The 22608-nt window shown below is 44.7% G+C and overlaps 1 protein-coding gene across 1 annotated transcript in view; it reads left to right on the forward strand.

Annotated features, from left to right (window-relative positions):
- The window catches only part of LOC140284372 (sodium channel protein type 5 subunit alpha-like), a 175578-nt gene that overhangs the window by 52726 nt on the left and 100244 nt on the right, over positions 1 to 22608 (forward strand). Inside the window, exons 9-13 of the mRNA XM_072378248.1 lie at positions 17831 to 17972; positions 19837 to 20034; positions 20202 to 20384; positions 20460 to 20717; positions 22080 to 22205. Of these exons, the coding sequence (XP_072234349.1) occupies positions 17831 to 17972; positions 19837 to 20034; positions 20202 to 20384; positions 20460 to 20717; positions 22080 to 22205 (907 nt within the window). The remainder of the gene's footprint in view (positions 1 to 17830; positions 17973 to 19836; positions 20035 to 20201; positions 20385 to 20459; positions 20718 to 22079; positions 22206 to 22608) is intronic.

Raw genomic sequence — 22608 nt, forward strand, 5'->3', positions numbered from 1 at the left:
GATGGATGGATTAAAACAAGTGAGAATATTTAGTTTTATCTGCGAGCCAGATGCAGTCATCAAAAGAGCCACACCTGGCTCGCGAGCCATAGGTTCCCGACCCCTGCCCTAAAGGGTCATTATATTCCCACCTAAAGCCTCAGGCCTAATCTCCATTTCCCCCTCAACCCTAACCCTGTGTTTATAGCGCTAAGATGCCCTTTGTCTTTCGGGGGTTATGGAGTAGTGCTCATCGAACCCTTCAGCTGGGCTGTTGAGGGCCATTCGCCTTGATAACCACAGCTCCTTCCTCTCCAAAACAAAAGAAGTCTTTGTCTTCAAGAAAGAAAAACAGAGGGTTAGGACCAGGTGTTTGGGCCCATTTGTGTCAACTCAATTTAAAGAGGAAGCTGGTGAGGATAGACAGGAAACACTGTTAACTTCCTGTTTTCAAACACGATATCTAACATTGTTTATTTCACCATGACTGTCATAGCCCTAACTGTGTTTTAGCTGTCAGCAACAAGCTAAGTGGCTAACATTAGCTCCGGGAACAGGGTGGTCCTGGTCTGTCCTGGTTACTCCGGCTCAAGCTAGATAATTAGCTCTAAACTTGTGTTTGTTGGTGTGAGTAAACCTGCAGAGGCGGTGATATTGAGTAAAATTATGGAGTCAGCATGAAAGATTAAACATGACAGAGCCCCCCCCGGAGGCCGGGGAGGAAGTGGTCTCACAGAAATGAATATTTATCGACAGGAAGCTGTATTGACACAGAATGAGTTGACACTGTTGACAAGTGGGAGCAGGTGGGCACCATACTGTGTGTTGAGGTCCGATCGATGCACCGTCTCACACCTGACTGAGCGTCCAGGAGACAGGTGGACAGCAGCAAAGAAAGAAATACTGAAGCCGATTTTCTGGGTCGTCTCAGAATATGTTTACGATTAAAGGAGACTTGAAGGAGAGCCGGGAAAAACCATCTGCCTCATCCACACTGGGATTGAACTCCTTTAACTCAGGCCTGGAAGCTTGAGTGAGACCACTGAAATATTTCCTAAATCTTTGGTAGGAACAGAGATATGAGGCTGAACCCCTAAACTCTCAAAAGATTCCAGTTATTATTTCAAGTTCCATGAAAGGACGTTCCTATAAATCAAGTTAAAATGTTAGCATTCATCGGAAAGTCTTTATTCGCTGCTTTTTTCTGGACATCGCTGCAGAAGTTCACAGAAGTACTTCATTGCATGTTAGGGTGGATAAACAGGGTGTTCAATTGGTGCCAATACCTGTGAGGTCATCCAAAAGGTGCACAGAACACCGTCTCTGACCTTTTCTCACAGTCAAAGATTAAAAAAAACGACTGAATGCAGAAACTCAGAGGCCCTAGTGGTCTTTGCAGCTGCTTTCCCACTCATAAATGCTCTATAAACAGCTCTTCCAATGCAGACTTTTTCCCCTATTGAGTGAAATGTGTTAGTCTATGGAATATAAAGATGGAAAATCTTAGAAAATAAGATTAGATTTACATTTCTGAAACGTTTTGTCATGAACTGGGTTGATTTTAACAGGTAGAAAGTTGGTGTTTCCTTCTGTTCTTTGGTTACATTTAAAACCAAATTGTGTTTAATCCAAATTAAACTCTCCCTGCAGTGTGTTGGGAAGCTTTTTCTGGCCGTGTGGTCGGTGCATTTAGCTCCTACTGTAGAAGACAAAGATGCAAAGAAACTTCTCACTAAAACACATTACTCTGAAAGCTGTGCTGAGTGCATTGGACCTAAAGTGTGCTTTTTCTTTCCCATCAATGCAAACAGAATTATTATTTTACAGTACCTGGTAGCAATCGAAGTGGGTCCAGAAATAACATCTAATCTTTACTGATTGTAGTTGTTTTCTGCACCGTCAGGACAGCCCCACCACTTGATATCTGCACTATAAACAACAAGGGCAACTGATGGAGAGATGAGTGGTGATGGTTTAAATGATCATGAGATTAAACTGCCTTTAAAGGCTCTAAAGCAGGGGTCGGGAACCTTTTTGACTAAGAGAGCCATGAAAGCAAAAAAATTGGAAATTTATTTCAATGAGAGCCATATAATATATTTTAAAAGTGAATCAGTAGCTCTAGCTTGTACCCTGCTCAGTAGCTCTAGCTTGTACCCTGCTCAGTAGCTCTAGCTTGTACCCTGCTCAGTAGCTCTAGCTTGTACCCTGCTCAGTAGCTCTAGCTTGTACCCTGCTCAGTAGCTCTAGCTTGTACCCTGCTCAGTAGCTCTAGCTTGTACCCTGCTCAGTAGCTCTAGCTTGTACCCTGCTCAGTAGCTCTAGCTTGTACCCTGCTCAGTAGCTGTAGCTTGTACCCTGCTCAGTAGCTCTGGCTTGTACCCTGCTCAGTAGCTCTAGCTTGTACCCTGCTCAGTAGCTCTAGCTTGTACCCTGCTCAGTAGCTCTAGCTTGTACCCTGCTCAGTAGCTCTAGCTTGTACCCTGCTCAGTAGCTCTGGCTTGTACCCTGCTCAGTAGCTCTAGCTTGTACCCTGCTCAGTAGCTCTAGCTTGTACCCTGCTCAGTAGCTCTAGCTTGTACCCTGCTCAGTAGCTCTAGCTTGTACCCTGCTCAGTAGCTCTGGCTTGTACCCTGCTCAGTAGCTCTAGCTTGTACCCTGCTCAGTAGCTCTAGCTTGTACCCTGCTCAGTAGCTCTTGGCACGCTTTCTTTCTGCTGTCTCCTGCCGGGTATTTTGATGCAAAGGTAGCATGGCGCGTGTCGAAGTGCCGCTTTACATTCGACCGTTTCATCGATGTAATTTTGTCGTTGCAAACCCGGCCTGAAATGTACGATACTCGTCCTCTTTTTTTCTTTTCGCCATCTTCTTCGTCGAAGGGTTAGCTTTGAGCTAATGAGTGAGCAGACTGATTCAAAAGGGGGCGTTTACCTGTTTTACGCTGCAACGGCCAACGTAGTCCAGTATCATCCAATTAAAATAATGCTCCTGCAGCCCTGAACAGGACATGAAAAATCGATGGATGGATTAAAACAAGTGAGAATATTTAGTTTTATCTGCGAGCCAGATGCAGTCATCAAAAGAGCCACACCTGGCTGGCGAGCCATAGGTTCCCGACCCCTGCCCTAAAGTGAACATTTTCACCATGTGGAGCAGAAATGATCCTCTGCAGAAACGCTATCACAGATCCTCAGCTGTGGTTTGTGCTTATTTAAAACTAATTAGTTGGAGAGTTAAAGTTTCAGCACTGATACTCTGAGCTTCAACTGAAAGACAGGAAGTAGGAACTACCTGCCGTCCTCTCTGGTTCTGTTTGGATTTCTTCTTTAGGTTTCTGGATTTTCACGCTCTTGCTTCATTTTGAAGTGGTTTTCAGTCTGGCTGTGTTCAGGTTGTTGACTCATTCTCTCGCTATAGTGTTCACATTATAAAATGACTCATAGGGGATAAGGGGCAGATAGTTTCTTATGCATTTTGGACAGTTTTTACACTGAAATGTAGCACTGCTTCATTATAATGTGCCAGATATTCACAGTTTCATGTGGCATAAGCAAACGCCAGCAGCAACTGACATGCCGCATATCAAGTGATGGACATCACAAGTATCTGTTTTGGGCAGAGAAAGTGTCATCATTAGCATCTCTGTCCACAATGCTGTCATAAGATGTTATGAGACAAATCGTGCTCACCCGTCATCCTTTTCTTTTTTTTATTATTTGTACGATTTTAACCTAGAAAAGCTGCAGCTGCAGTTATATTGATGTTCAAAATACTAAAGATGGATCAATATTATCCAAAAGGAAATAGTTGATGGTAAACAACAGTTTTTAGAGCTACTGTTGTAGCACGCATGCAAATATGTCTAAAAGAGGGACATAACAACTTACTGCTAACATGTTTATTGATGAAGACTAAAGACTACTTTAAAAAGTGGTTCTTATACAAATTTGACTAATAATTACTCAAGACTTTCACTTTTGAGGTGGCTGAGGAGTATCATTTGCTAACTAAACATTCTGAATGGGGGACAGCGCTTAAAAAGCTGCGAATGTTCCCAGTAGCTAGCGCTAGCTTACAGTAGCTAACGTTAGCATGCTTCAAAGCTAGCTCCAAGTTAATCAATGTATCAATCAATCAATCAACATTCATTTATATAGCACCTGTCAACAACCAGAGATTGACCAAAGTGCTTCACAATTCCAGAAGTAGATTTAAAATAGATTACATATAACACAAGAAAGTGAAAAGCCAGTTTAAATAAGAAACCTCTGGCAGAACCAGAACCAGGAAGAAACCTCTGGCAGAACCAGACTCAGGAAGAAACCTCTGGCAGAACCAGAACCAGGAAGAAACCTCTGGCAGAACCAGGAAGAAACCTCTGGCAGAACCAGGAAGAAACCTCTGGAAGAACCAGAACCGGGAAGAAACCTCTGGCAGAACCAGAACCAGGAAGGAACCTCTGGCAGAACCAGAAACAGGAAGAAACCTCTGGCAGGACCAGAAACAGGAAGAAACCTCTGGCAGAACCAGAAACAGGAAGAAACCTCTGGCAGAACCAGGAAGAAACCTCTGGCAGAACCAAAACCAGGAAGGAACCTCTGGCAGAACCAGAACCAGGAAGGGTGGCCATCCGCCTTGACCAGCTGGGGTTTGAGAAGACAGAAAAGAGGGAAAAGAGGGGGGAAAAACACCATAACACCATTCAAAGGATACCTGCTGGAACAGGGAAACACAAGTTAATAACCACAATAATGTCACAGGGACAGAAAATCATTTAGAAATTAAACAGGGGGAAAAAGAGAGGAAAGTGAGGAAAGGTGTGACAGATGAGGTCCCCCAGCAGGCTGGGCCTATAGCAGCAGAACTATGGGATGTTTCAGGATTTTTAATGAAAAATAATGAAATTATTAATGAAAAATAAGACTTTTAATGAAAAATGTGAATAAAAAGGAGTCCCAGCTCTGAGAGACAGGAAAGATGGACTGAAAGAAGTTAGTTCACTCTCAACTTCCCCTGCAGTGAGGGTTATTGATCCACCGTGGGACTGAAAAACAGATCCACAGTTGATCTCAAACCCACGTCTTCAGTCCACGACGGGCTCCTCGTCCCGCTGAGACGCCGCCGTCCCCGACGCCCCCTCAGGCTCTATTTCTGTAGCGTCACATTATCCCCCCGCTGCTATAAATCATTTGGACACAGCTGGTGAAATGAACATGACTTAGCACTCTGCGCTGTTCTCCAGGAACGCCAACAAGTGTCTGAATGGCCGCCAACACGACTTCTCCCATAAAGACACGCATAGCTCAGTAATGAGCCACTCGAGAACGCGTTTCAGAGGGAGTTTACAGCAGCCGGGAGCATTTGTTCGGCTGCTCCTCTTCCTTTGAAATGCATGCAGAGGTCCTCCCTGGAACCACAGCTGGGTAAAACAAACAGGATGATACAAACGTCCCTTAGAGCAGGGAAGGAGGAAGCTTTTCTTCTTCTGTAAGCAGTGATATTTGTACTTCCTATTTTTTCTTTAGCTTCATTTATTTAAATTTGAAATGTTGTAGTTCAGAAACATCTGTGGTTTACTACTGATGCAAATAAGCGTTTCTATAATAGAATATTAACAGCGTTTAACACACAAACTAAAGCGCCAGATTACAACAATTGTCATCTCAAGGCACTTAAATAATAAAGTCCAATTCAAGCCGATTGGAATTCCATTCATTTTAATCATAATCCAATTAATTCATATGGAGCCAATTCAAAAATAATATCCGAGCTAAGGAAACCAACAGATTGGACCGAAACCAGGAAGAAACCTCTGGCAGAACCAGGAAGAAACCTCTGGCAGAACCAGAACCAGGAAGAAACCTCTGGCAGAACCAGAACCAGGAAGAAACCTCTGGCAGAACCAGGAAGAAACCTCTGGCAGAACCAGAACCAGGAAGAAACCTCTGGCAGAACCAGAACCAGGAAGAAACCTCTGGCAGAACCAGACTCAGGAAGAAACCTCTGGCAGAACCAGGAAGAAACCTCTGGCAGAACCAGAACCAGGAAGAAACCTCTGGCAGAGCCAGGAAGAAACCTCTGGCAGAATCAGAACCAGGAAGAAACCTCTGGCAGAACCAGAACCAGGAAGAAACCTCTGGCAGAACCAGACCCAGGAAGAAACCTCTGGCAGAACCAGAACCAGGAAGAAATCTCCGACAGAAACAGAACCAGGAAGAAACCTCTGGCAGAACCAGGACGAAACCTCTGGCAGAACCAGAACCAGGAAGAAACCTCTGGCAGAACCAGAACCAGGAAGAAACCTCCGACAGAGCCAGAACCAGGAAGAAACCTCTGGCAGAACCAGGACGAAACCTCTGGCAGAACCAGAACCAGGAAGAAACCTCTGGCAGAACCAGGAAGAAACCTCTGGCAGAACCAGACTCAGGAAGAAACCTCTGGCAGAACCAGAACCAGGAAGAAACCTCTGGCGGAACCAGGAAGAAACCTCTGGCAGAACCAGAACCAGGAAGAAACCTCTGGCAGAACCAGACCCAGGAAGAAACCTCTGGCAGAACCAGGAAGAAACCTCTGGCAGAACCAGGAAGACACAAACTAAAGTCCAGCCACATTAAGTCCTTTTCACCACAGATAGTGGACTGGATATATAACACAGGATATAAAGCTGCAGCCTATGAAATCCTGTCACTGAGCATATGAACCGTGAGACTCTACACTGATGAATGAGGAGTTAAATTAAAGTGGGTCTGAATGAAGGGCTATTAGGATGCTGAGGTTCAGAAAAAGTTAAGAAGCCTTTTCATGATGAAAAAATAAACTGACACATTTTCCTGCAGGCTAAAGAAACCAAGCGGCAGCATTTAATCTGTGTGGCATGAAAGCTCTCTGCTGGGATTATTAGAACAGTTCCTTTATGGATCATAGACCGCAGCCTGTCAAACACGGAGAAAGCTCCGTCAGAAGCTAAACTGAAACAAAAGCACGACTGAATTAGGACAAATGCTCGTGTGGAGATTAGACACCTGGCATCGTATGCTGCTTCTGTTAGTGATAGTTTGGATTTACACTGTTTTCACTCTGTTTTCACTCTGTTTTCACACTGTTTTCACTCTGTTTTCACACTGTTTTCACTCTGTTTTCACACTGTTTTCACACTGTTTTCACTCTGTTTTCACACTGTTTTCACTCTGTTTTCACACTGTTTTCACACTGTTTTCACTCTGTTTTCACACTGTTTTCACTCTGTTTTCACTCTGTTTTCACTCTGTTTTCACTCTGTTTTCACACTGTTTTCACTCTGTTTTCACTCTGTTTTCACACTGTTTTCACTCTGTTTTCACTCTGTTTTCACTCTGTTTTCACTCTGTTTTCACACTGTTTTCACTCTGTTTTCACTCTGTTTTCACTCTGTTTTCACACTGTTTTCACTCTGTTTTCACACTGTTTTCACTCTGTTTTCACTCTGTTTTCACTCTGTTTTCACTCTGTTTTCACTCTGTTTTCACACTGTTTTCACACTGTTTTCACTCTGTTTTCACTCTGTTTTCACACTGTTTTCACTCTGTTTTCACTCTGTTTTCACACTGTTTTCACTCTGTTTTCACTCTGTTTTCACACTGTTTTCACTCTGTTTTCACTCTGTTTTCACACTGTTTTCACACTGTTTTCACTCTGTTTTCACTCTGTTTTCACACTGTTTTCACTCTGTTTTCACACTGTTTTCACTCTGTTTTCACTCTGTTTTCACACTGTTTTCACTCTGTTTTCACTCTGTTTTCACTCTGTTTTCACTCTGTTTTCACACTGTTTTCACTCTGTTTTCACTCTGTTTTCACTCTGTTTTCACACTGTTTTCACTCTGTTTTCACACTGTTTTCACTCTGTTTTCACTCTGTTTTCACTCTGTTTTCACTCTGTTTTCACACTGTTTTCACACTGTTTTCACTCTGTTTTCACACTGTTTTCACTCTGTTTTCACTCTGTTTTCACACTGTTTTCACTCTGTTTTCACTCTGTTTTCACACTGTTTTCACTCTGTTTTCACTCTGTTTTCACACTGTTTTCACACTGTTTTCACTCTGTTTTCACTCTGTTTTCACACTGTTTTCACTCTGTTTTCACACTGTTTTCACTCTGTTTTCACACTGTTTTCACACTGTTTTCACTCTGTTTTCACACTGTTTTCACTCTGTTTTCACACTGTTTTCACACTGTTTTCACTCTGTTTTCACTCTGTTTTCACTCTGTTTTCACTCTGTTTTCACACTGTTTTCACTCTGTTTTCACTCTGTTTTCACTCTGTTTTCACTCTGTTTTCACACTGTTTTCACTCTGTTTTCACTCTGTTTTCACTCTGTTTTCACTCTGTTTTCACACTGTTTTCACACTGTTTTCACTCTGTTTTCACTCTGTTTTCACACTGTTTTCACTCTGTTTTCACTCTGTTTTCACACTGTTTTCACTCTGTTTTCACTCTGTTTTCACACTGTTTTCACTCTGTTTTCACTCTGTTTTCACACTGTTTTCACTCTGTTTTCACACTGTTTTCACTCTGTTTTCACTCTGTTTTCACACTGTTTTCACACTGTTTTCACTCTGTTTTCACTCTGTTTTCACACTGTTTTCACACTGTTTTCACTCTGTTTTCACACTGTTTTCACTCTGTTTTCACACTGTTTTCACACTGTTTTCACTCTGTTTTCACACTGTTTTCACTCTGTTTTCACACTGTTTTCACTCTGTTTTCACTCTGTTTTCACTCTGTTTTCACACTGTTTTCACTCTGTTTTCACACTGTTTTCACTCTGTTTTCACTCTGTTTTCACACTGTTTTCACTCTGTTTTCACTCTGTTTTCACACTGTTTTCACTCTGTTTTCACTCTGTTTTCACACTGTTTTCACTGGTTCTATGTTGGCACCAGAAATCCTTAGTTGGGATCAGCTGGAAAACAATATAAATGAATGAATTTACCGTCAGGTTGGGTTCTCCAGCATTTTATTCATATTTATTTATGTGGCAGAGTCCCGACAGCACTGAGCAGTAAAAGTAAGGGGAAAGCTGATTAAAATGCTTAAATTACTGTTGTTTCAGACGTAAATAAGTGAAGCTCGACCAGCTGATCAGAGTTTAGTGATTTACAAAGTTCTTCTTTTTATCAAAGTTGTCATTTTTCACCACACTTCCAACCTCTTCAAAGAAACAGCGGCGTTTTCGCCATGGTAACCAACGTCCGGCCGGTCCTCAAATCATTTTACCCGCCTCCAGTAAACAATGCAGATTTCATGGTGAGGATTCCTGGGAGATCGGTCTGTTCCCGTCGCAGTGAAATCACAACATTTGTCCCTTTTTAACAAATAGATTCTTATTTGTTTGAATTTTTCAAACAAAGTTTGTTCGATTTGCAGCATTAATGCAGAAGTAGATTGAAAACAGCTGTGGGATGGATATGTTAATATGTTCATTTATGTTTTTAGCTTCTGTCTGTTTCTGTCTTCTGGTCTCAGTCCATTGGCAGAACTTTTCAGAGCCTGTGCAGAAACCATAAGTTTAAAGGATAAGATTAAGGGATAAGTTTAAAGGATAAGTTTAAAGGATAAGTTTAAGGGATAATTTTAAAGGATAAGTTTAAAGGATAAGTTTAAGGGATAAGTTTAAAGGATAAGTGTAAAGGATAAGATTAAGGGATAAGTTTAAAGGATAAGTTTAAGGGATAAATTTAAAGGATAAGTTTAAGGGATAATTTTAAAGGATAAGTTTAAGGGATAATTTTAAAGGATAAGTGTAAAAAGGATAAGTTTAAGGGATAAGTTTAAGGGATAAGTTTAAGGGATAATTTTAAAGGATAAGTTTAAGGGATAAGTTTAAGGGATAAGTTTAAGGGATAATTTTAAAGGATAAGTTTAAGGGATAATTTTAAAGGATAAGTTTAAGGGATAAGTTTAAAGGATAAGTTTAAGGGATAATTTTAAAGGATAAGTTTAAAGGATAAGTTTAAGGGATAATTTTAAAGGATAATTGTAAAGGATAAGTTTAAGGGATAAATTTAAAGGATAAGTTTAAGGGATAATTTTAAAGGATAAGTTTAAGGGATAAATTTAAAGGATAAGTTTAAGGGATAATTTTAAAGGATAAGTTTAAGGGATAATTTTAAAGGATAAGTGTAAAAAGGATAAGTTTAAGGGATAAGTTTAAGGGATCATTTTAAAGGATAAGTTTAAGGGATAATTTTAAAGGATAAGTGTAAAGGATAAGTTTAAGGGATAAGTTTAAGGGATAATTTTAAAGGATAAGTTTAAAGGATAAGTTTAAAGGATAAGTTTAAGGGATAATTTTAAAGGATAAGTTTAAGGGATAATTTTAAAGGATAAGTTTAAAGGATAAGTTTAAAGGATACGTTTAAGGGATAATTTTAAAGGATAAGTTTAAGGGATAATTTTAAAGGATAAGTTTAAGGGATAATTTTAAGGGATAAGTTTAAAGTTTAAACGCTCTCCTTCCAGACTCTCAGACTGAAAACCTGACACTGAACCCATGACTGCTGAGGTTCTGTTTTTAACTTGTCCTCTCAGACCTGGAATGTTGATTGATATTTTTCTTGCTCACTGTGAACACGTCTGTCCGAGCGGTCTGAACATGCATCAGCAGATCGCTGTGTGTCTGCCTATAAGTGCCTGATAATCAGGCTGCTTTAGATGTTCTAATGATAACACATCGGAGACGACTCTGTTATTAATGTGACCAAATGTGGTGATCAAAGTGCCACGCGGACGGCTGTGATCAAAGCGTTGGTCTGCAGCCAGCGCGCTCTGTGCTGTGATGCTAACAGCCTCGATGGTTTAGCTGCTATTTCAGGAGATGCTGTGCCACTGATGAGACATTAAAACACAATCAAAGCAGCAGGGATTTTGTCTGCTCGTCTCATGGGAACACAGAGAGCGCCACGCTGACCTTAGCTTAATGCAGACGACTTCAAAACCTGCCAAAGCCTTGAGTACCGATTCCTCCAGTCGCTACCTCTCTGTTTCCACCTCTAAAGACGAGCAGTGGTCCTACAGGCCGTTTAACTCCAGCTCAAATTAAACTGTCGGCCAAAGCGTTCATATGAACGCGTGTGGGATGGGACTGGATAGTGTAGTGGTGTGATTGCCTTCCATGTGGGAGACCTGGGTTCAAATCCCCTGCATGAAAGGTATTACCTCCAGTAGGGGTCCTTAGGCAAGACCCCCTTACCCTACCTGTAAGTCGCTTTGGATAAAAGCGTCTGCTAAATGCATAAATATAGACACATAAACATATGAAAATGTGCAGAATTCTCCTTTAAGCAGCATCTGAAACTAAACCGGAGAGGTTCACACCAAAGATGCTGTGCTTTGGCTTGAATCTGGCAGGATACCATCCACTTGGTGGACGCCTTGTTCGATAGTCATGCACAGCAAGCCTTGCATAGAGCAGTAACCTTGGAGCTGTACAGCCAGGCAGCTGCTGCAGCTTACATGGACTAACAGCCACGTTTGTTTTCCTGCTGCAGGCACAGCATGTAACTCACAAACATGAGCGAGTCTCAGGAGCAGTTACCTTCACCCAGGGTGGATGATGCTGTCATTAAAAACACTCTGAGTGTCTGCCATGTTTGGTTCTTGGTTTGAGTTTTTTTCTCAATACTTTACCTCATTTTTACTTATTTATTTTAATTATCGACGCCTGCAGCATCTATCAGACAAGGCGTCCTTAGGCGTTTGTGGCGGGATGCACCAGCAATAGTAGACGCCCAGATAATTAACTTTAATTAAGTCGGTAAAGCACTCGTCTCTCTTGTTGATGCAGCTCAGCTCTTATAGACCACAAGATTAGATTGAGATTGTTTTAGGCTGGAGTTGGATACACTTTAGCACCAAGTAAACTCAGGCTAGCTTGGGATAAGGTTTAGATTAGAGCAGGAGGAGCTGGGACATCAGACTGCTTATTATATGGAGACAGACACAGAAAACTGGTCCAGATTATATTGGGTAAAGCTTAAATGACTAAATTAAAGAAGTCGACTATTTGTAAATCCTACAATTGTTCACCAGCTTAGAATAATATTGAATTAGGATGGGTTGAATCTGATTAACCAGATTAGGCATGATTGAACTGGACTACTGTGAATTAGATTATGTTGCAGTGGGGGGGATGTTTTCTTGTCCGTTTAAGTGGATTAAACCGCTGATTAATGAGCGAAAGCAGCTAAGCCTCAGAGGTCAGGAGTTGTGCTCTGAGCTGTGACGACGTGACCACGTTGTTCCGCCTGGTAGATCGAATAAAGTAGTTTGATTTTAGTGAGTTTTAATCAGAAAACTGAGGTAAACTTGCAGAATGTTCCCTGGACTTGATGAGGTGAGCTGGAGAAAACACACACAGAAAAAAACAAAGCAGGGTTTGTCTGTCTCCCAATAGAGGTGCCACAAAACGGTCTCCCCCGGCAACCAGAGCTGGGATATGGTTGCTATAGCGATGATAAGTACTCTCTTCCTCCCGGATTTGAGTTTACCTGAGTGTTATAATTAGAGGTGTGTGTGTGTTTAAATGTGCAGGAGGTCATGGGGAACAGAATGAAATGGCAGAGGGAGCATGAAGCGAAAACACAGAAATCCCCAGGATGTCTCCCAGAATAGTGCCAGCATGTTTGTCTCTGAATGAGCCCGTCCACGTCTCTTTCTGTCCAGCTGTTTCACGCACAGGTCCAGTCTCAGGTTTCCGTGCACGGGAAACAGCTGAACTTTACCGAGTAATGACAGAGAGATCATGGACTCAGGTTCCTTTGTTCACCGCCGATTTCTGCCATCTTCCAAGCTTGTCTGGCTCCAATAACCTCACGACGGCTCGATTCACTCCCTCTGATCAGTGTGCTGGCAGTTAGATAAACATCAGGGCTTCAGTTATTACTCTCCAGCTCCACCCTGTCGCCCTCATATGGTTAAAAAGCAGCAATGGCCAAACGCTGAGTGCAGTTTGTAAAAGTTCTGGAGCTCATCTTTAATCTGACGGCAGCAACACTTCTCAGAGAAGTTGGAACAGGGGCAAGAAAAGGCTGGAGAAGTAAGTAGAAAGAAGCAGCTGGAGGGGCCTGATGGAGCTAATTGGGTTCGTTAGCAACAGGTCGGTGACATCATCGGGCGCAAAAAGAGCTCCGTAGAGGCAGAAAGGGAAGCTGGACGGCAGATTCAGAACAATCCTCCATCATCTCCACAGCTTAAAGTCATCAAAAGGGTTCCTTTGTGCCTCTGGAACTGGAAACCTGCACATCTGGAAAGGCTCCATCGCAGCTGAAAGGTGTGAACAGGTGTTAGAGCAACATCTGCAGCTTCTTCAGGGAAGGCCTTGCATATTTCAGCAGGGCAGAGTTAAACCACATCCTGCATCTGTTCCAGCTGCTGCAGTCCAGCTGTTTCACCACCTGAAAACACTTAAACACGACCCAGGAATCCTCCGTCAGACAGGAAAGGTCCAGCAGATGTTGACAGATGTTGTCAATGCCACGTTTTTCTGCTTTTAAATGATATATTTTCTCATTTCTGACATGAAAGCCTGTGGAGTTTGAGCCTCGGAGCGTTGGTTCTCCGAAGTGTTTCGGCTGGATTTAATCTAAATTTAGCGTTGGGGTGTCTGAATCTTCGTGTCGCCACGGCAGCAGCTGTCTGTCACGGCAGCCGCTGTGATGTAGGTGTGTAAGTGCCCGGCTGAGGGGCCCCCTTTGGTGTGAGAGCGGGGTCTGAAGTGGCGTCCCTCCATTAACACACACAGAGGTGTGTGTGAGAGATAACCGCCGGCTCTCACCCTCTGACACCTCACACACAGTAACCTCCTGTCGGCTTTTTCCAAACACACTTATTGCACTGTCCACCATCTTTAGGCACACACACACTCAGCTGAGCCGTCACACACACTTCACAGCCTCTCTCTGCACTCACATGCCACCATGTTGACTCACTTGCCATGAGATGGATGGGTGGAAGTGGAGGAATGACACACTTGGATGCGGTGGCCTTGCTCTGAGTTGGTGTCAGTCGAGCCTGGCTGTGCACGAGTGGTTAGTCATGCACTGTGTGTTGCCTTTTTCCTCCTCTCGTCACTCAGTTTTAAACGGTAACATCAGCAGATCTGAATTTTCTCCGAAGCTGTTACTGTAATCTCGGCGTCACCGACCTCCTGGACCGTCTGATCCGATCAGCATTGATTGTTGTTACCGTAATGTTGATATCAGCAGCTGCACTAAGTTTATTATCAGAGTCACGTTACATAACTGCACTGCACAGCCTCAATCAGCTGCCATTTGAAGCCTTTATCTGCATTCACATGGCTGCTGGTGCCGGCTGCTGCTTAGCTTCTTCTTACCATGTTAAATGCACAGGTCGTTTTACCACTAATAACTGTTGTTTCAGAAGGTTTTTATTTTATATTTAGTCTATTTCAGTTCTCCAAAAGAGCAAAACATGGAGTTTAATCCATTTGTTGTTGCTGCACAGGCCTGGATTTTAAGCTAATGAATCACCAGCTCCCACCAAATGTGGCGTAAAATGATGATAAATACGAGCAGGTTGGCCGGAGATGAATCAGCGGCCGGGACGTGTCACCTCGGTCTGCTTGTGACCGCGGGGTTGTCGGTTTGAATCCCCGAACAGTGTCTGCACAGCAGCAACCTTTATCTGTGCCTCAGCATGAAAGTCCTGGGTGAGTCAGAGCTTTGTTCAACCAGCGGTCTGTTCACGCTGCTGTGCTCATGGAGCTGTTAATGTCAGCTCCACTGACTCCTCCATGCTTTGGTACAACTCAAACCCACAAACTCACCTGTTCATCCGGCCTTAACTTCCATCTCCGGCTTTGCTGCAGCTGACAGGAGAGCAGAGCAGAACTTAACATGTCTTTAAATCACAGAACATTTTTCTAATCTGATAACGACAACAGATCTCCATGTTTTATTGCTAAATTAACAACCGGGTCTGTTTCTCTGCATGTTAACCTTCCATCTTGAATAAAAGGAGACATTAAAGCAGGGCTGGGTGGGAGTGAACCTACTTTTAAATCTCCTCTGATCACATTCAGTATTTTTACATTTTCCTACAATGGAAGCATGACTCACCCTTTCATTGCCTCTGACTGGATCGGACTCCTTTCCTTCACCGGGTTGGTCAGGTTGAGACGTGAGGCGTGACGATTGGTTCGTTTGATAAGCCAATCAGAGCAGAGAAGGAATGAGGAATGAATACCAGCTCACTTATAATTATGTAGCTGTCATGCCTGTATCTCTGATGACAATTTCAAAATGATGCCTGTGATTAGACCTCATATCAATGTTCAAACGTCCCACAACCATTTGAGTTGAATGTAGCAGTTTATTCTTACTCTTTATTAGACTTTTATTACATTAAAGACTGTATTTAATGTTTTGTCTGATCAACATTTTATTTAGTTTATGAGGAGACTGGAAGGGATCTGCATATTTCTGGGAGCAAGCCTAAAATGGACAAATCTGTCATGTTTTAGCTCGTTAGCTCAATTTAAATAGTTAATATACATTAATTTTGTGGCATTTCAGGCTGCAACACCTTCGGTTTAGTTAAAGATATTTACCAGGTATTTCAAACACATGATCTGGTCCTAAAGCAGCCTCCATGAGCAGCAAAGATGTTCAGGGGAGCTCCAGTTTGTGTTTAAAACAAAGTTCCTCAGAGAAAGACTGGAAGGGATCTGCATATTTCTTCCTCTACAGAGCAGAATATCATTAAAGCATTCAGGGAATCTGGAGGAGTTTCAGTGTAAAGGACGAGGGAGCAAGCCTGAGCCGGACCCCGTGACCTCTGACCCCTCAGACGCTGCATCAAGAACCGTCATTCATCAGCAGCTGATAGAAGCACCTGGACAAGGGATTACTGTGGAAACCTTTGTCCAGCACCACAATACAGAGTTCCATTCACAAGCTTTACTGTGCAGGAAAGAAGCCTGATGTTAACCTCGTCCACTTCTCTGGGCTCGGAGGCGTCTGGGATGGACCGTCACACGGTGGAAACGTGTGCTGTGGTCAGACCCATCAGTATTCCACATCTTTGTTGGAAGAAATGGAGCAAAGAGCAAAAGCAGCATCCAGCCTGCTGTCAGCAACCAGTCCCTGCAGCCAGGCTCTGTGATGGTATGGGGTTGGATCAGGGGGCAAAGCTCATTTCCACTTCTGTGACGGCAGCATTAATGCAGAAAAGCTCACTGAGATTTTACAGCAACATATGCTGCCTTCAAGGCCACATCTTTTCCAGGGACGTCCCAGCATTGTTCAAGCAGACCATGGAAAACCACATTCTGCCACAGTCCAAAGGCCTGGCTGAGGAAGAAGAGGTACGGGTGCTGGACTGGCTGCCTGCAGTCCTGACCTGTCCCCAGCAGAGAAACAACCACCCCCCCGCACTGCTGCACACCTTAAGACCTGTTTAAGGAGGAATGGGACAAAATAACAGCTGGAACTCTGCATCACCTGGTTTCCTCAGAGTCAGAGCGGCTTTAAGTGTTGGCAGAAGGACACAAAGTGGGAAAAGGTTCACTGACTTTATGGGATGCTGCAGGTCTGAGGTGTAGAAATGATGTTTGTTAACAGATTAAATGAAGCTGAACAGGAAATCTGTTGAGTTCAGACTGTCTGACAGGAAGTAAAAGTAAGAGAAAAGATCAAAATAACTGTTTTTTGCAGAAAACTATCCCAAGTTTTTCCAATTTGTGGCTGTAAAAGTTATTTTAAGCCTTTTAGGAATGTTATAACATGTAAAACTGATCAGTTTAGTCTGTTTATGGGGTTGACAGAATGAGTAAAGGCTGAAAATCAACACATACAACCACCCCCCCGCACTGCTGCACACCTTAAGACCTGTTTAAGGAAGAATGGGACAAAATAACAGCTGGAACTCTGCATCACCTGGTTTCCTCAGAGTCAGAACGGCTTTAAGTGTTGGCAGAAGGAAAAGTACCTCTGGGGACTCATTCCTGTTAAACTTCAGCCAGAACACTGAGACCCAAAGGGAATTCGGGGCTCTGTGTTGGGTTTAAACCATAGATTTTGGCACCTTGTTGGCGTTTTGGGGCAAAGACAGGAACATGCAGGATGATCCTGAGGAGCAGGTGTAGCAGGTGATGCTGAACATGCAGCTGCGTTGGTTCCAGATGTCTCTGAGAATGTGGACCATGTACTGATGGACACAAAGCAGAACTCCAAAGTTTCTGTGTTAGTTTGACTGGGTTCTGTCCAGCAGAAACCTTACGGTGTTGTTGCTCAGCAGGACTCTGGGGTTGTTCCGAGCTTGGCTCCCCTGTCGGCCTCTCATCTCGTTTGCATGTGTGAGCGTAAGCTGCTGCAAACTGACCCGGCGGCACCGCTGGGACCGCTGTGCACCAGAGGATCAGCTGTGGCCCCGTGGGCGGCAGTGAGTGTGATAGGATGTGAATGTGGAATATCAATTATGACAAATGCCTTCCCCGTGTTGTCTGCTGCGTCTCCGCGGCGACGCGTGTGGGCGGGTCGGAGTGGCCCGGCGGAAACGAGCCTCGGGCCGTAAACAGTGAGGAGGAAACAGAGCTGGTGTTTTTGTTAGGAACAGACAGAAAGATGGATGGATGGCATCTGAAAACGTCGCCTACGCCCTTCTGCTCAAACTGCTGGTGTTAGATTCTCCGAATCACAGGTGTAAGAGACACTCTGCTCATGGTTATGTAATCACCCCCCCCCTCCCATCGCTTAATGATGGCTGACATCTTCTAAATCCTGAAAATCTACCAGCCTGCAAGAGATCTGCAGATATTTCTGTAGGTGATAACAGATTCTGTTGTGTGCTGCAGGAAGTGTCCAGACGGGTTCGAGTGTCTAAAAGCAGGAAGAAATCCCAACTACGGCTACACCAGCTTCGACACCTTCGGATGGGCCTTCCTCTCGCTGTTTCGTCTGATGACACAAGACTACTGGGAGAACCTCTACCACCAGGTAACGCCGAGGATCGTTTACGGTCCCACAAAGAAACATGTGTAGATGCAACCATCAGGAAATGTTTTAGGCAGAATAAAAACCTCCAAATGAGGTCAAAACATGTAAAATTACAGCGTTTTATTAGATATTAAACTGCAGCCTGGTGATTTCTACCGTCCAAAGTTGGGATAACTTCCCTTTGTTCTGCCCCGAGTCTCACAGAGACTGAAAAGATCTGAAAAGAGCATAGACAGAGGCATCGAAAGTAGGATTTCCCCTCAAAGGCAGGAGGCCTGCAGGTGATGGACGGAAAATAAACTTTAATAATTTACCAGACAGAACCTAAAACAAAGGCACAGCGGAGGCAGAGAGTCGAAAAGCAGACAAATGAACAGGAAACGAGGAGCAAATGATAATCATCAGCCTGGAAAGAGGAAGCATAACGCAGACAAAAGGAGATTATATACAGAGAGAGCGTCTAACAAGAGGCAGGTGCAGCGGTTCATGGCTCAGTTCAGTTATTGTTAACTGGGAATATGAGTCAGTCAGCATTTAATGTCTGACTCAGCATCTAATCAGAGTCTTTATGAGGTTAATATGGAAATGTAGAAGGCGGATCGCATACCTGCAAGTCACAGGTAGGTGTTCAGTTTCAGCTTCACCCAAAACCAAAGGGTTGAACATGCAATAAACACAGATCATGGGTGAGATACAGGACTCATCTCCAGGTAATCAGCCGCTATCCAGTCATCTTACTTAGCTCAGAATGACTGAACGGCTCCTTTATTCAAGATCAAACACTGAAAACTGCATCCAAACAAATCAGAGACGATTGTTCTCAGCCTCTCTCCGGGTCGGGAATGAGATCCTTCCCCAAGTGGAGGAGTTCAAGTATCTCTGGGTTTTGTTCACAGTGAAGGACGAATGGAGCGTGAGATTGACGGCGGATCGGTGCAGCGTCTGCAGTGTTGCTCTGCACCGACTTATTGTTGTGAAGAAGGAGCTGAGCCAGAAGGTGAAGCTCTCTATTTACTGGTCAGTCTACGTTCCCATCCTCACCGATGGTCAGGAGCTGTGGGTAGAGACCGAAAGAACGAGATCGGCCGAAATGGGTTTCCTCCGCAGGGTGTCTGGGCCTCCCTTAGAGATAGGGTGAGAAGCTCAGTGATCCGGGAGGGGCTCAGAGTAGAACCACTGCTCCTCCGCATTGAGAGGAGTCAGATGAGGTGGCATCTGGTTAGGATGCCTCCTGGACGCCTCCCTGGGGAGGTGTTCTGGGCCCGTCCCACTGGGAGGAGACCCGGGGGAGACCCAGGACACGGTGGAGAGACTATAGCCTGGGAACGCCTCGGGGTCCCCCCGGAGGAGCTGGAGGAAGTGGCCGGGGACAGAGAGGTCTGGGTTTCTCTGTTAAAGCTGCTGCCCCAAAGAGAAGTGAGGAGATGGATGGATGGATGGATCCAAACAGACAACAATCCGTCCTAAAAACATCAAGTCCATTCGGTATCATAGAGTAAATATCCAAAGGTTTCTTTGAAAGATCTCCACCAACAGCTGAGGTTATCCCCCTCTGTTCCACCAAACCTCAGAGGTGAAGGGGAACCAGGCTTTCTGCCGTTCTGGGCTCTGATATTCGCTGCTTCGGGGTTATTTTCTGTGTCCAACACATGCTGAACCACAGATGTTAGCTTATCGGTCACATGGGTAGATTTATAATGTATAAAGGTCCTATTAGGAGGACGATTTAAAGATTTAGCATTGATTGTACTGTTGCAACAACACAATTAGCACAGCTGTACATTGTGCCCAATCTTTTTCTGGGACTTTATTTCTTATTTGAGCATAAAATGCCTTCAGTCCACTTTGACTTGTGCGCCTGCAGACTCTGCGCTCGGCCGGTAAGACGTACATGGTGTTTTTCGTGGTGGTCATCTTCCTGGGCTCCTTCTACCTGGTCAACCTCATCCTGGCCGTGGTCGCCATGGCGTACGAAGAGCAGAACCAAGCGACCATTGCTGAGGCCAGCCAGAAAGAGCGAGAGTTCCAGCAGGCCATGGAGAGGCTGAAGAAAGAGCAGCAGGTGAGCACCAGGTCCAGACTGGGTTCAGATCTAAGTCTGGATTCAGGAAGCAATGGGTCAACATCAGAGCCCTACCGTGGGAATATCTCCAGTGGGTTTCTGGGTTTCTTCTTCATCATCTCTGCAGTAGTTGGTTAAATTTAGCAGCTTTTGAACTCTTCCCCCAGTTTTCTACGCAGAAAACGCTCGACTCCGACTCCCTGATGTCACCGGACCTGTCGCCCTTTGGCCCGCCGTTGGACACCATGGAGGAGCGAAGGCGGAGCCAAGCCCTGATGGGCGTGGCTGACGTGGAGTCGAACCTATCGGAGGAGAAGCTGCTGCAGGTGGACATGACGGACGGGGGAAAGGTAAGAGAGGAAGAATCTGAACTTACTGCTAAAGTTTCAAAGAGTAGAAGCCAAGATTTAAACCTCCTCCTCCAGCCCCTGCACCCCCTCCTCGCCCGCTCCTTCTCCACGAGGACTCGGCGAAGCAGTCAGGTCTCGTCCATCTTCAATTTCCGGCTGAGGAGCCGGGGGTCTGAGGGGGAGATGGCCGACGACGAGTACAGCGTCCCGGGTGACGTCGTGGAGGGCGTCGGGGGGCGAACGTACAGCGGGGGAACCTTCAGTGGCATCCTGCCCAATCCGTGGTCAAAACGGCGACTCAGCACCTACAGCACGGCCAGCAGGAGCTCGCAGGTGAGCCGCTCAAATTCACCTGAGACGGGATGTCTGATGGTTAGAAAAACATCAGCCGAGGAAACTTAGATTAAAGGCAGATGGCGTGAAAAAACAGGGGTGTTTTATTCTGTTTTATTATCAATAAAGTCTGATGAATTCAAATGATTTAGATTGAGATTCAGGATGTTCTCTGTGTGCCATGAGGTGGGATGAGAAACCTTTTGGGATGAAATAATACACGAGAATACGACTAGTTCAGTAAGATGGAACCAGCTGAGAATCACATGAGGCAGAACATGCTTTACTGCATACATTTAAGTGGTTTTAGACCATATTAAAAAATTTTTGGGTGGTTACTCTGGAGTTACACTCAGCCCAGTCATTGGGAGTGAAGCAGCTGGCTGATCTAAGGGGCTGCATCTGTAAAAGATGTGATAAACAAAAGCTGGGTGGAAAATAACTTGCATAAAAGCACAAAGACACGTTGAATCTCTCTTCAGGTGGTTTTGCCTGCTTTGAAGACGACTTGATGCTCATGAGGAGGGATGGAAACAGCTTTGAGGATCACGACTGACCAGCTGTTTCTGATCTGAGCCGACAGACCATAAACTTCCCAGATACAGAATAAAGTCACCATTTTCCTTTTGTGGATGTCCACCACAGTTATTGTTGTTTTCCTTCTAGAAGTTTGTCTTCTTCTGGTTGATTGCAGCCAGTAGCGATGCAAAGGTTACCAGCCTTAAACCATCGATGGAAACGAGTCTCATCTAGTTTTTGCATCTTTTTGCTTCGCTTGTGGACTAAAACCTGAGTCATCCTTCATAGTTTAGGACATCTCACCTTCTTTCTTCATAAATAAAAGCATTTAATTTAGGCATTTCTGAAGCTCAGTCAGTCCTCGGTTCATAAGCAGTCCCCAGTTCCTCCTTGGGAAGGTTATGAAAGTAAGGCCGGGTGTGATGCTCTGTTTGGTTCGGAGACGGTGGCTTTGATTGAAGGACGGGAGGCGGAGCTAAAGGAGGCAAAGCGTGCTTCAGAGGGACTCTTCAGGGCCAGTTTGAGACGAATGGAGGCTGTGATGGTTTGAACATGAACAGGAGAGTGATGCTCAGGGCAGGAAGGAGGTTGGTGTGACGGGGGGTTCAGGCTGTAACCGTCTTCTTCTTTGCCGAATCTCGTCCCCGTGAGTCCTGCCTGCCTTTTGGTAACCATGGTGCAGTCTGCCACGTGTCTCAGCCAAGTCATGGCAGGAATTCTGACTCTGTAATCATCTGTGCCGGTCTGAGCTGAGCTTTGGACCTCTGAGAGATAAAATTAGACTCAAAGATGCAAAAACATCTCCACACACACCCTCTGGTCTCTGTGTTTGTGTGTTTCCAGGTGTTTTATCCAACTCTAAATGTCAACGGGAAGCTGTTTGTTGCCATGGACCAGAACGGGGTTTCCCCACCGCCTCTGCAGGGGCAGCTGCCCGCCTGCACCATGGAGAAGGTCAAGGAGGAGAGTGTGAGTACCGTGTGTGTGTCTGTGCTGCCGTGGAAACAATGGTCCAACACTCAGACATGTGAATCATGAATCGGCGCTTTGCATAGCTCCGCTCTGATATCATGGCTAAAGACACGATCCACCGGCTCGGGTAACAGCTCGGCGGTATTCCCCTCGCCTGCTGTGGCGCCGCACATACCAGCACAGGCAGGTTACAGCGGTGTCCTTCCTCCGCAGCGCCAGGACCGAACACAGCCGCACCAGCAGAGCTGTTGTGATGCAGCAGTCTCATGGATTATCCAGTTAGTGTGCTTTGATTCATCACCAGGTGATGAAAACTTTTTGGCGAGCTTTTTAACACACCATAACCAACCGCTGCTGCGACTCACTGCCAAACTATGCCAGCTAACTTCTCGTTGTTTTG

The sequence above is a fragment of the Leuresthes tenuis genome, unplaced genomic scaffold (assembly GCF_036924035.1).
Source record: "Leuresthes tenuis unplaced genomic scaffold, fLeuTen1.0.hap1 SCAF_24, whole genome shotgun sequence".
NCBI lineage: Eukaryota > Metazoa > Chordata > Actinopteri > Atheriniformes > Atherinopsidae > Leuresthes > Leuresthes tenuis.